This window comes from Siphateles boraxobius, unplaced genomic scaffold (genome assembly GCF_051911475.1).
Source record: "Siphateles boraxobius isolate OS27281-9 unplaced genomic scaffold, OSU_SipBor_1 19, whole genome shotgun sequence".
NCBI classification, from domain to species: Eukaryota; Metazoa; Chordata; class Actinopteri; order Cypriniformes; family Leuciscidae; genus Siphateles; species Siphateles boraxobius.
In genome coordinates, this window is record NW_027508799.1 from 29,258,958 (window position 1) to 29,274,995 (window position 16,038).

Sequence of the window (16,038 nt, forward strand, 5' to 3'; positions counted from 1 at the left end):
CCATTGACAAAATTACATTTTACAGTTTCTTATGTAAAAGTGTAAAGTAATTTGAGTTACTAATTCATATAAAAAAATGTAGTAAATTTTTTATTTACTTCAGAGAAGTTTCTGATGTAAAATTTCAATGGAGGTCTTAACGATTGTTTCAGTCTAATCTGCTTTTACGCTAATATTGCAATAGTCTATCATTATCTCAAACGTTTTATTTATTTATTACCAAAATAGCCTATATTCTGTCAAGTAATTCTAAACGATTTGAAACCTTTACTAAGAGAGGATGTAACGTTATTGTTAAATAAGCAAAGAATCATCAGGTTATTAACATCTAACATTAAATAACTAATTATTATAATTATTTATCATCATTATTATTATTAAGATTTACAAATACAGCTCTACACTATGATAAATCAAAAGTAAAATCAAAAGATAGAAAAAAAACATATTTCCCCCGTGTGACGTAATCTCCGCGTCCAAGCTTACAATCGTATCCGCAGATTCGATATTTTTATAAAACGCACAAAGCTTGTAGCAATTAAAACAAGTTTCGTCGAGGTTTTAAGACCACATAATAATTTAAAACTACTATTATATTTTAATCACTTACTTAGTGTTAGCACAACTGGAAACACAAGGGTAGACACGCTTATAGTGAATTGCAAATTCATATATTCAGATAGATCTCCGTAGTTTGTTTTCAGGCGGGACTGTGCCTCAGCTCACACCAAAATAAAATGATACAAGTACAGACTTTCTAAAAGTGCCCATTATATTTTTAACTTGAACAGTAAGTTAGATATCACGAAAGGTTGTAGAAAAACACGGCAGTGGTGTCAGTGTTAATAGCGCATAAAGTGCGATTTTAGTCTCTCTTTTTGCACTAAATTATGGACAGACCTTCCAGGTGCGTACGCTATTAACGTTAACGTTATATAACGTTTAATGAGTTAATCCATGCCTTAGATTAGTGTTGTCTCGTCTCTTTCCATATGTACTTGCTTTTGTATGACAGCTGTTGGTCTTTGTTTTTCGTAATGACCTGTTAACTTACTTCTTGATATTTTCATAATCAGTCATCCTGAGTTAAAAAATCTGTAAAGTCAGTGTCCTCTTTGATGCAAACTGTGTTTTCTACCTGTCATCAGAAATAGGAAAGCTGTTAACTACTCAGTCTTCCAAGATGATGATGGTGAGACATCTGATTTGCTTTAAAAAAAGATTACTTCAAAATCATTTCGAACCTATAAAGATGTTTACATGATTTATGTGACAGATGAGGACTTTACCTGTGTGAAACCTCCTCCCAAAAAAGCTCGAACAGCTGTTTCGGAGAGAAACTACAAGACTACAAGTGCATCTCCAAATGAAGTTGTTGATCTCACCAGCTTAGGAAGCAGAAAGAGGTTACAAAAAGCTGTTTTGCCTTTTCAAAACACATTTCAGAAATGTATTAATGTACCACTGAGTGTATAATGACCCTGTGCTGTCGTGTTATTTCAGGACGTCTCTGGATGATAAACTTTATGACAGCGATTTGGAGACAGCTCTAACATTGTCATTGCTAAACTCTCCAAGAACACAAGATGGAGAGCCTGCAACTAAAACAGGTGAATATTCTGCTGGTCTAAGTACTAATTTCCCTCATTCATGAAGTGCAAAGCTGTATTTTATTGTTATTTATTGTCTTTTTGTGTCCTGCAGATGATTGTGACGTGTCTCAGCCTGTTCAATGTTCTCCACCTGTTCTGATACACTGCAGTGCTGATGACAGCCATTTAGGTAACAACAAATCATTTTGTCTTTTTACTGGTCACAAACTGATTATCTCTTCTCTTATATATTTTTATGATTATTTGTACATATTGATGCAGCTTTATTTAATATTTCCATGCAAAAACCTTTGTCTATTCTCTAAACAAAACTCTGTGCTTGATTTTGTACAGTAGGTGACAATCATCCCCATCCAGATTCTCCTCCTTTACTGTCAAATTGTTGCATTGATGGCAGAAGTTTAGGTAATGCAGGTTTGTTATTTTGCAGATATGAACTTTTGATGTTAACAAAATTGAAATTTAAAAGTGTAAAAAATCAGTGTGTCAGAAAACTGCATCTTTGGGGCTGACATAAAAAGAGAACAAATGTTACATTTTCTATGCATGTGTGCCTCTATGTTTATTATTGTCTTTGTTTTCAGGGCTGAATTTGATCAGCATGGATGCCTCCTCTCCTAATGTTTCCAAACAGACTGATGCCTCAGAAGAGCAGAGAAAACCACTGAAGGAGAAGGACAACAAAGTCGATGAGGACTACCAGCCGCACAACACACCAGGTAATCTGAGGACCTTCACAATCATAATTAATGAGGCCATATTATGTATTTTTACAAAGTCTTAAATGTTGTTTTGGGGGTCTGATAGAGCATGTTTTCATGCTTGAATGTTAAAAAAAAAAAATAATCACATGTTTGACTTTGTTGTAGCACCTCTTTTTCCAGTCTGTCAGTAATGCTCTGTTTAGTTCCTGTCTTTATGAAGCCCCTCCTTCTGAAAAGCACAATGTGCTCTAATTAGTCGACTGGAGTCCAGTGTGTTGTGTTTAGTCAACCACTTCGAGTGTGTTTGGGAAATGTCACACTCCTTACCATGACTGCGAGTTTCAACACACTACTAGCTAACTGAATCAGGCCTCGTCCCTTTATTTTGCATATGCTTTGGGCAGGAATTATTTACATGAGGAATATTGTGACCTTTTTCTTGCTTAAACAGCAACATTACACAATAAAGAAAGTTGAAGATGTTAAAAAGCATAATATATACTTTTTAAAGTCACATGGACCTGGACTGGACTCTGCTACATATGTTTTCAGTGTTTTCATGATGAAATTTAATACTACTGATTCAAAATGTAGGCATTTATTTATGGTTGTTCCGGTTGCAGATTCGGAGAGTGATGCAGACTTCACTGAAGAAGATGAAAGTGAAGACGAGACATTCACGGTGAAGAAGATAAAGGTGGTGAAACTGAAGACAGAAAAAAAGGCATCACCTTCTGTGAAGGTGAAGGAAAAGAAAGACAAAAAGCCCACGAAAGCCTCAAAAGCTAAAACCTCAGGTACTTTTTTCTGTTCTTAAGAGTGTGTTCACACTTGTAGTTCGTTTCTCTTGGTTCTTTTGGTCTGGACCAAAAGAGAAAATGATACATTTTGTCCTGGTTCACACTGTAATTTTTAACACTTACAAAACAAGAACAAAAAAACGCTTTTATGACATATTTTGTGACAAAACAATTCGGTGTGTTGGGTTAAATGCACTCGTTGTATGTGTTTTACATGGTATTTTTACCAGCTGAGAACTCGCGAAGAGTTTGTGTGAGTGAGTCAAAATAGTGCGAGGAATCCCTCCGTCACACAACCAAACAAAGATCTGCTGCAAGTAGACAGCATTTCTGATGCCTATACTGAACTGTAAAGAGCTGCATTTTCTCTCCTATGATAAGAAAAAAATGTATGCTTGAGTATTCTGTCCTTTCTAGGGTCACATCTTGTGACATCAGGTCCTGGTTTTGGCTATTTTAGATGGCTTTGGTCCGCGTTGAGTTTTATGTCTGTCGAACTATACCAGAGTTTGTTAGGAAGCGGAGCGAGACCCACCTTTTTATGGGTCGCAGTCCACTTGTCTGGTGCGCACCAGGGTTCGGCAGCGTCCACACTCATTTAAATTAACCGCACTAATAGAACAATCGCACCAGAGTTCATTTTTCGATCGAACCAAACCTGCCAAGTGTGAACACCCTACATTTTACCGTCCAATGAAAGACATGCCACACTAACATCTCGGTCTTTCTGACAGCTCCCAGCCCAGCGATCTGTCGGAGTCCAGCTGCTCCTGTGTCTGGACTGAAGAAGACGCCAAAAACCCCACCTATCCCTAAACCTGCTCTCTGCTCCAGTCCTGCAGGGGGCAAATTGCCTAAGTGGAATCCACCTGGTGAGACTACAGGCTGAAATCATCAATGCAAAGTTGTAATTTTTGACTGCCAACAACTGAAAAAGTGCTGTACCTGTGGTCCTGTTGTAAAGTCTTTCTAACTCCATTTCCAGGTCTGGTTGGCCGGAGCCCCGGTGCGTCTCAGAATGCATCTATGAAGTCTCCTGGACAGGGGCTGCGTTTAGGACTTTCCCGTATGGCTCGAATCAAACCCCTTCACCAAAATGCTGCTGTGAACTAAACAGACTAGTTTTAAAGAAACTATGTAATGAGAAGCTGCACATCTTTAGGTTTCCATGGCAGGAAAAAAAATGGTAAGAAGTCTATTTTCAAAGTACTGAAATTTTACCAGAATTTTAAGGCCTTTCATCCCTTACTTACAGTAATATGTAGGGAATAAATTATTTTTTGTTGTCAGTGTAATATTTTTAAATGTCTTTTGTGTGGTGTGTTTTAGCTCTGTAAATGCACTTTTGATAAACATTAAAGACTGTGTAATATGCTAAAATCTGAATTTGCTCTCTCGTTTTCATTCACTCCCTTAAATGATATGTATATTAGTGGACTAATGTAGGGAATAGTGAATGAGGGTATGGGGGCGATTTCGGAAACGGCGCCTGTCTTAAGTGAACGCTCAAGCCATGTCTCCCTCTAGTTGCCAAAACCAGCCATGAATGGAGGAGAGGGGAACAATAGAGAAGCTGTCCTTGCCACAGTCATCTGGGGTGGAGCATTACTTTTGTAAAGCTTCTTTGAAACATTATATTGAATGTGCTGTGCAAATAAAACTGAAAACGAGCTCCCCCAGCAGTTTGTTTTCAGACGAACTGCCAACAAAAACTTTAGAGTTTGTTAAATAGCCTGTGTAAATTGTAAGTCTTGTTTGCAGAGGCAACTCTTTCTAAGTAAGTCTTTCAATTCTGCAGGTTTTGTGAATACTCAAAAGTGCAACAGATGATAATCTTTTTGGGAATACTCTTACTATGTGCCTATTGTGACTTTGGTGAACTTTATGTGGGTGCATCTCAATTTCATTTGACATAATATGGTTATTGCTGTTAACATTACATTTTTAAGGTTTTACTAAATTATATTATTGAGGTTCAGGAAGTTTTTCAAGGTGTACCCTGTGTTTAACTACTTCCAGGATTCAATGTCCTGGTCTCCTCCTTCCTTCCCAATTACTTCCCAAGAAAAATGTGATCATGTTAGAGTGACAAATATCAAGGCAAACTAAAAAAAAACTCAGCAAACATTACTGTCACAAAATAGTACAACATGGTCCAATGCCCACAGATTAACTGGTACGTGAAGAAGGAAAACATCTTGAAAACTGCTGTTCTGATCATCATGAGAATTAGCTGTGTGAAGAGTTTGTTTCCAGTCTTGTCTGTCGCTGTGGTGTTTCTCTATATGAGTTCTGTCAAGTGGGAAATCCAAACTCAAGAAAAGCAGCTTCACCAAGTCCAGCAGAATTTCTCGTTACACAGCGCACTTCTCCTCAACAAGCTGGACAAACTGGAGGCTCATTTATACGCCGTTGGTGAGTTTCTGTAATCAGATTTGACAAAAATATTTTCTGTTAACCTGTTTTACACGTTACCCTTTAAGTGCTCTTTAAAGTTGGCATGAAATTAAAATTGACCCAGTTTATTTTCTTTTAGTTCACCCATCTCGAATATCTATCTGTCTGTCTGTCATAATCTTATAGGTTAGTTCACCAAAAAAAATAACAATTTCATGTCTCACCTTGCCTCCGGAACAACGTTAAAAAAAAAATTTTTGATTACAAAAAAATCAAACAGCTGTTACTAGGTCACTTATATGACTGAGATATTTCTTTTTAAACATCTTTTGAAAAACATTATGGTAAACATTTTTTAAAAAGTATTCAATTCATGAGAAAAAGAAAGTGCTGAGTTCACCTTTAGTTTAACATGCACAACATCACTATTTTGAAGAAACATGGACAGTTTGTATTAATGTAATTTGAAGTAGACAATGATTTTCAAACAGAAATCTGTTAATATGAGCTGTAAGGTTTCAACTTCGCTGGTTTACCAGCGTAAAAATTTAGAACAAATTTCTACTTTCAAATTTCAAATTTCTACTTACACAAAAATTGTTGCAGAAGAGAAAAGCCTCAAAGTGAGATATGAGAATAAACCAGTGAAGAAGCCAACAAAGAAGCTGTTTCCAAACTCATATCTCTTCAAGCAATGGACTGTGGAACTTTCTGAGGACGACCAGAGGAAGGCTGAGGATCTCTTCCAGAAATACGGCTATAATGCCTTCCTCAGTGACCAGATGCCTCTGGACCGGGAGCTGCCAGACACTCGAGACCACAGGTGAGTTTCAGACGTTCATGGAAACACTCTGACGTTCTTGATGGGTTTATTAATTTTCCTTTTGTCATTGTTCTGTAGGTGCATTGGCCGTGAATATCCGGACAATCTGCCCACCATCAGCGTGATACTGATTTATCTGGATGAGGCTCTGTCTATCATTCAAAGAGCGATTTGCAGCATCATCAACAGAACTCCAGCCCACCTGCTCAAAGAGATCATACTGGTGGACGACCACAGCAGAAATGGTTTGTTTCTCTCAAAACCTCATCAAACCTAATAGTCTCAGATGCATATTATAAACAAACTGAGCTAGTCATTCTGGATGTATGTCTTCCACAGAAGAGCTGAAGACACAGCTGAATGTTTATGTCAGCTCCATCAATGAGAAGCACCCAGGCCTGGTGAAGATGGTGACCCATCCAGAGCAGAAAGGCCTGTCCCAGGCTAGAATCTCAGGCTGGGAGGCTGCCACCGGAGATGTGGTTGCCATCTTGGATGCCCACATTGAGGTCCATGTCAAATGGTGTGTAATTTTATTAATCTTATGTTTACATTTAATTGTTTTTCAGCTTTATTTCAATTAACAAAAATGATTTGAATAGCTTTAATTTTAGTTAACAATGACAACACTTGTGAACAGCCACCACAGACACATGAACATTATAACAGTGTAATAATGAAATCACAATTTCTCAAGTACTCTCTCACTTTTAGGGCGGAGCCTCTGCTTGCACGTATCCAGGCTGATCGCACTCTGGTCCTGAGTCCAGTGTTTGACAAAGTGAATTACTATGACTTGGAAGTGATAAACTATGCTGCCTATGCTCATGGTTTTGACTGGGCTCTTTGGTGCATGTATGTGCCTTTCCCACGGCAGTGGTACGATCAAAAAGACCCTTCACAGCCAGGAAAGTGAGTGTGTGTTGTGCAATATTGTGTTTATGTGACTCCATATTAAAGAGACCATTTGATGCATTCTCTCCTCCTGTAGTTGTAACTTAGCCTTCCCTCGCGAAAGCCTAAACTATTACTTTTTTTTTTTTGTCCTGAAAGCTTATATCATTTTATTTTGATGCAATTTTTTTGCAGCTTTTTTGTTATTTTTTATTTTATTTACATTTAAATTACTAGATTTCATCAATTAATAATATAATTTAAGCACATTCTTTCTTATACTTTCACATACTTAAAGATAGACCTTGATTAATTAAATACTTAGTTGATGTCCACGTGGAATTGGATTTTTTAACACGCATGTATTAATCTTGTAGGTAATGTAAACTGTAATGCCAAGTTAAAGATAATAGATAAAAATGGTTGTGTTTGATTAGAAAAATTATTCTGTGATTTTCAAATCAGTAGCTTTAGCTTATTTAAACTTTAAGCAACGAGGACGTAGTGTTTTGAATAGCCTAACCTATGTATTATTATTATTATTATTAGTACTTTTTTCATTTGTTTAATTTGGTCCTTTATAAATACAAATAGAAAAAAAAATCTATAACTATTATCTTTATATTAACGATTATATGAAGATTTAAATCTTATTTTTAATCTAATATTATCTATTTTTATTTGTATTATATACTTTAGATGTATATTATTATTATTCACCTATAGGCCTATATATCATTTAAAAAGTATATCACTGAATGCCACATAACAGATTTGATTTGACTGGATAGTTGAAATATCATTAGCCATATCATAGTTTCCGAGGAGCAAAAAAGTCATGTGAATAGAAATAATATTTATGAGTGTTAAATAACAAATTAGAATTTGCCATTAAAAGAATTATCGGCATTGTAAATGTGTTCAAATCAAAACCACTTCATATCTGTGTGCAGTCTGCATTTTGACTGATAAAACACATTGGTCATATGACTCCCCATTAATTTTAATGAGAATTTTGTGAATGTGTGTATGCAATGCATGTGAGTGTGTTCTGCATTGGGGATATTCTATAGTCTCCTGCCTTGATTTGTGTGTGTTTGTTATTTTTTCCTCGCATTCCTTTCATTGCTATGGGGGGTCAAATTGATCCATGAGGGAAGGATTTGTTACTTTTTTTTTTATTACAACCAGATAAACTCCTTGAATCCAGTCATTTTTTTGTTTGTGTGTATTCCAAGTTTAAGTGCGACAAAAGTCCTATAAGGTCTTGGAAACACTCTGAAGAACACTACATTTTTAAATGAAATTAAAATAAAATAAAATAATTTCAGGTCAAAATAACCCGAGGAGAGGATGAGGGTTAACGTTTTCCTTTTAATGTGTAACCTATCTGTTACACGCTTGAGGTGTTTGGCCAATCACAGTGCAGTGGGTCAGCTGGCTAATCAGAGCAATCTGGGCTTTTCGGAAGGAGGAGCTTTGTACAAATCAGTGTATCAGATAGACTGGGAAAAGAGGAGTTGTAATAATGTACATTATATGAACATTTTTTGTTTTTTTTAACATTAAAGAATGTTAACTATTCTAGTACACCCAATAAACACAATAATTACCTTTTAAAGTGTCATCATATAGACTCTTTATGTTCTTTTTTTGTGAAAGCTGTTTCACAGTGACAATCGTTCTGTTGAGCTTATGTTGCTATATATTGTGCTCTATTAAATCCGTTCTCTCCGCCTGTTCTCCAGGAGTCCCTCTGTAATGGGAATACTTGTGGTTGATCGTCTGTTCTTCGGTGAGATTGGGACTCTGGATGGAGGGATGCAGGTTTACGGAGGAGAGAATGTTGAATTAGGAATACGGGTAAAGCACATGGTCATTCTACCGAATTATATTATATTAAAGGTTGTATCAGTGATTTCAGGCCCAAAAATAAATGTCTAATCTTTCTAAACGATCCGCTAGCTGCCCGCCCCATAAGCATGTCGTCCAAAAACCGCGTCTCTGTAGGCAGCGTAGGCTCTGAGATCTGCCCACAAAAACAAATGTGTACAACCACCACTCAAAACCAAAATAAACAGTGTTCCAACCAATCACTGACAGGGGCGGGTGTTGTGAGGTTTTGCGCTCGTGCACGGCTGGATGCGAAATCGGAGGAACACCCGCCCCTGTCAGTGATTGGTTGGAACACTGTTTATTTTGGTTTTGAGTGGTGGTTGTACACATTTGTTTTTGTGTGCAGATCTCAGAGCCTAGGCTGCCTACAGAGACGCGGTTTTTGGACGGCATGCTTATGGGGCGGGCAGCTAGCGGATCGTTAGGAAAGATTAGACATTTATTTTTGGGCCAGAAATCACTGATACAACCTTTAAACTCTATATATTATACTATATTCAGTGTTGATTTTTCTCGCCTCAGGTGTGGCTGTGTGGAGGAAGTGTAGAGATTGTTCCCTGCTCTAAAGTTGCTCACATTGAAAGGGCGCACAAACCCTACATTCTTGACCTTAGTGGTGTAATGAAGAGAAATGCCCTCAGAGTGGCAGAAGTTTGGATGGACGAATATAAGAAAAATGTCCACATCGCCTGGGGTGTCCCCATACAGGTAGATCTAATGAAAAGATTCAGCCACACAAATTCTGGATGTTCAAGGCCAGTTTTAGGAGTCTTGATGTGTTGATTTTGTCAGGTTCGGTTTGAGACCATGAAAGTAAACCGAGATGTGTGTCTAAAGGTTTTGAGGTTTGAAATGTTAAATTGCCTTGGCTCTTCATTAGATTTATGATCTGTTCTCTCCTTTTCACACAGAACCATGGGATAGACATTGGTGATGTTTCAGAGAGAAAGAGACTGAGAGAGAGGCTGAAATGCAAACCATTCAAATGGTATTTGGAAAATGTCTATACGGCATTAAATCCTATGAATGACTTACTTGGTTATGGAGTGGTGAGTGACATATGGTTCACTATGACTCAAGAGAGTTTCATATAAAAGAGGTTTAATATAATGTCCTTATTTCATTGTTACAGCTTATTAATGATCTGCAAACAAGTTTATGTTTGGATAAGGGACCAGCTGAGGAGAACACTCCCATTTTATATCCTTGTCATGCCTTTTCCTCACAGGTATAATCTCTTCTCTCCTCTCTTCTCTCCTCTCTTCTCCTCTCCTCTCCTCTCCTCTCTTCTCTTCTCTTCTCTTCTCTTCTCTTCTCTTCTCTTCTCATCTCTTCTCTTCTTTTCTCCTCTCTTCTCCTCTCCTCTCTTCTCTTCTCTTCTCTTCTCTTCTCCTCTCCTGTCTTCTCTTCTCTTCTCCTCTCTTCTTTTCTCTTCTCCTCTCCTCTCTTCTCTTCTCTTCTCTTCTCCTCTCCTGTCTTCTCTTCTCCTCTCTTCTTTTCTCTTCTCCTCTCCTCTCCTCTCTTCTCTTCTCCTCTCCTGTCTTCTCTTCTCCTCTCTTCTTTTCTCTTCTCCTCTCCTCTCCTCTCTTCTCTTCTCCTCTCCTCTCCTCTCCTCTCTTCTCCTCTCCTCGCTTCTCTTCTCCTCTCCTGTCTTCTCCTCTCTAATCTTCTTTTCTCCTCTCTCATCTCCTCTCCTCTCCTCCCCTCTCCTCTTCTCCTCTCTCTCCTCTCTTCTCCTCTCTAATCTTCTTTTCTCCTCTCTCATCTCCTCTCCTCTCCTCTCCTCTCTTCTCCTCTCTCTCCTCTCTTCTCCTCTCCTCTCCTCGCTTCTCTTCTCCTCTCCTGTCTTCTCTTCTCCTCTCTTCTTTTCTCTTCTCTTCTCCTCTCTTCTCCTCTCCTCTCCTCTCCTCTTCTCTTCTCTTCTCCTCTCTTCTCCTCTCTTCTTTTCTCCTCTCTTCTCTTCTCTTCTCTTCTTTTCTCCTCTCTTCTCTTCTCCTCTCCTCTCCTCTCTTCTCTTCTCCTCTCTTCTTTTCTCTTCTCTTCTCTTCTCTTCTCTTCTCTTCTCTTCTCCTCTCCTCTTCTCCTCTCCTCTCCTCTCCTCTCCTCCCCTCTCCTCTCTTCTCTTCTTTTCTCCTCTCTTCTCTTCTCCTGAATTACATGTTGTATCCTCCAGTGCTGGTTCTCTTCTCCTCTCCTCTCTTCTCCTCTCTTCTCCTCTCTTCTCCTCTCCTCTCCCCTCCTCTTCTCCTCCCCTCCCCTCCCCTCTTCTCTTCTCTTCTCTTCTCCTCTTCTCTTCTTTTCTCCTCTCTTCTCTCCTCTCCTCTCCTCTTCTCTTCTCTTCTCTTCTCTGTATTTTTGAGGAATATTTGACACACTTTAGTCTCTTCTCACACAGGCATTTTACTATACAGCAAGTGGTGAGATACTTGCTCATCCCCTGCCGCTCTTTTTACACGGTCGGAAGCGTTGTTTAATTGATCCCGGCTTAGGCAGGGGACCAGAGCTGTCCTGGTGTTCAGACACTGAAAAACAAAAACACATGTACTGGGACTTCAAACAGGTGAACAAACCCCAAATACTGAGAGGATACTGTGGTATATCACAATCTGAACATTGCATGAAAACATTTTCTTTATCTTGTTTGATTTTCAGGGACAGGCCATACAGAACAGAGACACCAAACGCTGTCTGGAGATCAGTGCTGAGCAGAACGTAAAAAACGTTTTTATTCAGGAATGCAGAAACCAGCACTGGAGGATACAACATGTAATTCAGGATTTCTGAAACGCAACGTATAATCAATTTAGATAAACGCAGCTGAAATTCTGGAGCAGGTTGAGAAACATCACAGAAAGTGTTATAAAATAACATGAATGCAGCTATGAAAAAATTGTTTAAAAAAAAAGAAAGAAAAATTGATAAGAACTAGTACAATAATAATGTGAATGCAGCAGTGAACTGAGAGAAATTAGATGCTAAAATGGCACAAAAATATTATATGGCTGATGAGAAAGTTAAAATATTGATACTTGGAAAGAGGATTTAAGAGAAAAATAATGATTTAGAAATAGAAATCTAAATAAATTAGTAAATAATTCGCAAAATAATCAGTCGCACATCTCTATATAAATAATTTTAAAATAAAACGCTTAACTATAAAAATATAAAAATTTGTCTTATCTGTTTACCTAGTATCTGTTTACTTGCATGTCATGTGAGATTTGTGAACATGTGAATGTGCTGTTAAATTATTGAAATGTTAATATAAATTCTCAGGGTGACACATAATATAATTAATTTACATATAAGGGATTCAGCCGACAAATAAGTTTGAGAACACCTGATAGAGAAAGTAAACTTTACGTATAGTTTACAGAAACTTTACTAAATTAATGATAGCCGCCCCTAGTAATTCATGTAAGGGGGTTTTACAGTCAAAGACCCAGAACCAGATATGATGAATGAAGACCCGAACTCAGAATTATAATAAATAAATAAAAAGATTTACTGAAGATAGTTTGCAGTTTCATCAGCAGAAGTCAGCTTCAAGACTCACACAGGAGATCGTATACCCTTCACCAAGGTCTAAGCTACGTCCTTACTTCAGGTTGCAGTTTCTGATTGGCTAAGAGATAGATAAACATAGTAATTTTCCACACATATACAGATATACGGAAGCATATCTCCATCGATTAGGCAGCTGACCCTCGGACCCTGAAGTTAGGCACGTCGTGACCTTCCAGGTCTCAGATTTGGATTGCTGGGCGCCAACATGTCCAGAACAACAACTCAATCAATCTCCAATAATGCCAGTGGTAACCAAGAAGACTAACACACACACCGACACACAGCTTTTCCAAGGTTGGATTTCACCAGGCTCTAACTATATTATATATGAAAAAAAAATCAAGATAATACGTTCTTTCTCTCAAGGAGAGAACACTTTAGTCTAACTGGAAAGTAAGGCTTTAACAAAGAAATGGTTCCTTAAACTATTGGCTTCAATGACCTCTATATGTTTTAACACGTTGAAGACCTTTCTCAAACACAAAACAAGTCCATATTTCATTTCTGGAAGCTGGGCTAAATAAGCAAGCACTGTTACTGCATTCAGATATCAAATACAGACATTACAGAATACATTAAAATTACATTTCAGTAATCACACTGGTAACTTCTATAAAAAAGTAAAATCTCCAAAGAAGTCATTCAACTCATTTGATATTAACTCATTTGATATTTAGAAGGAAAAATATTGATTATAATCACTCATTACACATACATTGAAGCAGCAGTGGATTCCAATCCACCCCTTTCAGTCCTTTTCTACTTGGATAAATAAGTGTCTGTTTCAGTTTATCACAAGTACATTTCTATGTAAGTATATGTGAATTCTCTCCTTCAAAGAAAAATGTAATAATTAAAAAAACTATAAACAGGAATGCATGTTTCAGCTAAATAATTAAATTAGATTTTAACTGAAATGTTGAACTTTCAGTACAAGAGTAAGTTAATTTTAAGATGGGTGTTTGTTTTGGCTTGAAATCATTGTCTTATTTATTTATTTATTGTTTCATGTTTCTGAGTAATCTTCCTTACAGCTCTCAATGGGGCATGTTGTCACAAAATGTCAGTCTATTAAAGGAACAACCTAACATGAAATTTTCATCTTTTACTTACCCTTACACAAATAGAGATATTTAGCAGAACATCCCAGCTGTTGTTTTTCAAACATAGGTGACATGAAGTGTTCCGCCTTGTCTATGGCCGCCTTGAAAAACTCTCTTTCAGGTAAACTTTGTTTGGTCTCCTCTCGCTTTAGAGAGTCATTCTGTTGAGACCCCCACCAAGTTGAGCTCTAGTTAATATCAAGTGTTCAAACTTTCGCTCACAGGAGCTCCTGCTGTTTTGAGTTCAACCTAGACAGTGACATCAAGTGTTAGGCCGTCTTGGGTTGAGTAGGTCGCGCCTCCTCTCGCTAAGAGAGTCGTTCTGCTGAGGCTTCCGGTCACCTCAGCACAGCTAGACAGCAACATTGTGTTTGGTAGACAAGTAGACAACAGTAGACCTGTGTTTGGCCCTCTGTGAGGCCGCCTTGTCAAACTGTCTGTAAGATTGAGTTGGTTTGGCCTCCTCTCGCTCAGAGAGTCTTTCTGCTGAGGCTATAGCCCCGTTCAGACCGCCAGCGACATGCAGCGACAAAGCGACATGATCCCATTCATTTCAATGGAGCGCTGGCGACTTCCGGCGACACGCGCGACATCGACCGTTGGCGACAGAATGTGGGCGTGTCAAGAGACAAGCGACAAAAGTTGAGAAATTTCAACTTTATACAAATGAGAAGCGATTTTCGCGAGCGACAACCAATAGGAAAGAAGCCTTTTCAGTGGAGCTTACGTCACCGTCTCGAGTACTCCGGAAGACAGAAGAGTTCGAGGATGATATGGATATAATAAAATTATGCATGGAAAAGAAACTGTCGACATTCTCAGTGAGTTTAATTCATACATTTATAGTTCGAGTGGTGTAATTTTATGATGCAAGTTTAGTACTCCTGCAGTTCATTTTACAGTTTCTCCTGCATTTTGTTGACTATTAGGGACAAGAAAATTGATTATTTGTCAAATTTGAATGACGTTTTAGTAATTTATGGCAGTATGAGTGAGTTTAATTTTTTGATTGATCGATCGTTAATCTAGTAAACTATTTAATCCACTGAACACTGCTGTGGTAATATAAAAACACTCTCCCAGCATATAACAGCATACTGTTTCTTTTGAGCCTAATTCCTAGTCAAATTAAAATTGTATAGTTGTATATATCACGTGTGATGGTATTTGGTATAGATATGGCCAGACCTGCAGTCTACCAATAACATTAGAGCGATAGCACTACGAACGTCCACAAGCGACTTCACAGTACAGAGCCGAGCGACATACAGCGACAAAGTCGCTGGCGGTGTGAACGGGGCTTATGCCGCACAGCATTTTTTCACCTTGTCACGCATGTCGCATATTGAGAAAATGTCCCGCATTTTCATCAGTTTCTTGGTTTTTAATTATATCATATTAAGAAAATGTGTTCTTTTGCCTTTTTAAGAAATAATTTGTTACATTTATATAGCGCTTTTCTAGGTACTCAAAGCGCTTTACATGGAAGGGTAAATCTCCTCAACCACCACCAAAGTGCAGCATCCACAAGGATGATGCGACGGCAGCCAAATTGCGCCAGAACGCCCATCACACACCAGCTTACTGGTGGAGAGGAGACAGTGATAAAGCCAATCAGTATATGTGGATGATAAGGAGGCCATGATGGACAGAGGCCAATGAGCAAATTTGGCCAGGATGCCGAGGTTGCACCCCTACTCTTTTTCGAAGGACATCCTGGGATTTTTAATGACCACAGAGAGTCAGGACCTCGGTTTTAACGTCTCATCCGAAGGACGGGGCTCTTATTATTAAGCATTTTATTTATTCTTAACGTACGGCGTATCGTACGACGCATATGATCCGTTCTGGGTGTGTCTCTGGACCAAAGACTGTGTGTGCGCTGCGGTGGTTCTTGTGACACTAACGCGAAACCAGGCTTCATTTGCCCCAATGGAAATCATATTTACTGTCTGTAAAGTTTCCTATCCCCTGTATATGCATGCGCTATGCGCTATTCACCATTTATAAAATAGTAATAGTGTGAACAAGTGACTGATTTCTGCCGCAGCTTCAGCATCTTTTTGAGGGTGTGATGCTGTAGATTCGAGAGAGCATTTGATTTGACAGAAAATCTGATGAGAAGCTGGAGTGCAGAGTGATGTCATCAAAATCATTGATCAATATTGGCGGAACTAAGAGACTATAAGTTTTGAATCCTTATTTCTTCTAAATGTGAAATTTGTCATTGTTTTGTATCAC

General features: G+C 38.2%; 2 protein-coding genes across 2 annotated transcripts; both read left to right on the forward strand.

The window, feature by feature from the left end:
• The first annotated feature begins 696 nt into the window (after window positions 1-696).
• Window positions 697-4,497, forward strand: rad51ap1 (RAD51 associated protein 1). The gene is made up of 10 exons (XM_077234822.1): window positions 697-907; window positions 1,149-1,192; window positions 1,277-1,406; window positions 1,504-1,610; window positions 1,705-1,782; window positions 1,947-2,018; window positions 2,198-2,332; window positions 2,941-3,114; window positions 3,852-3,989; window positions 4,103-4,497. The coding sequence occupies exons 1-10, from the start codon at window positions 891-893 to the stop codon at window positions 4,228-4,230; spliced, it is 1,023 nt and encodes a 340-aa protein (XP_077090937.1). The 5' UTR covers window positions 697-890; the 3' UTR covers window positions 4,231-4,497.
• Window positions 4,498-5,257: 760 nt separating this feature from the next.
• LOC143742122 (putative polypeptide N-acetylgalactosaminyltransferase 8) lies at window positions 5,258-12,042 on the forward strand. Its single transcript, XM_077234807.1, has 11 exons — window positions 5,258-5,532; window positions 6,121-6,337; window positions 6,416-6,582; window positions 6,677-6,860; window positions 7,052-7,249; window positions 8,980-9,094; window positions 9,650-9,835; window positions 10,039-10,176; window positions 10,260-10,355; window positions 11,523-11,687; window positions 11,780-12,042. The coding sequence occupies exons 1-11, from the start codon at window positions 5,268-5,270 to the stop codon at window positions 11,909-11,911; spliced, it is 1,863 nt and encodes a 620-aa protein (XP_077090922.1). The 5' UTR covers window positions 5,258-5,267; the 3' UTR covers window positions 11,912-12,042.
• Window positions 12,043-16,038: the final 3,996 nt, after the last annotated feature.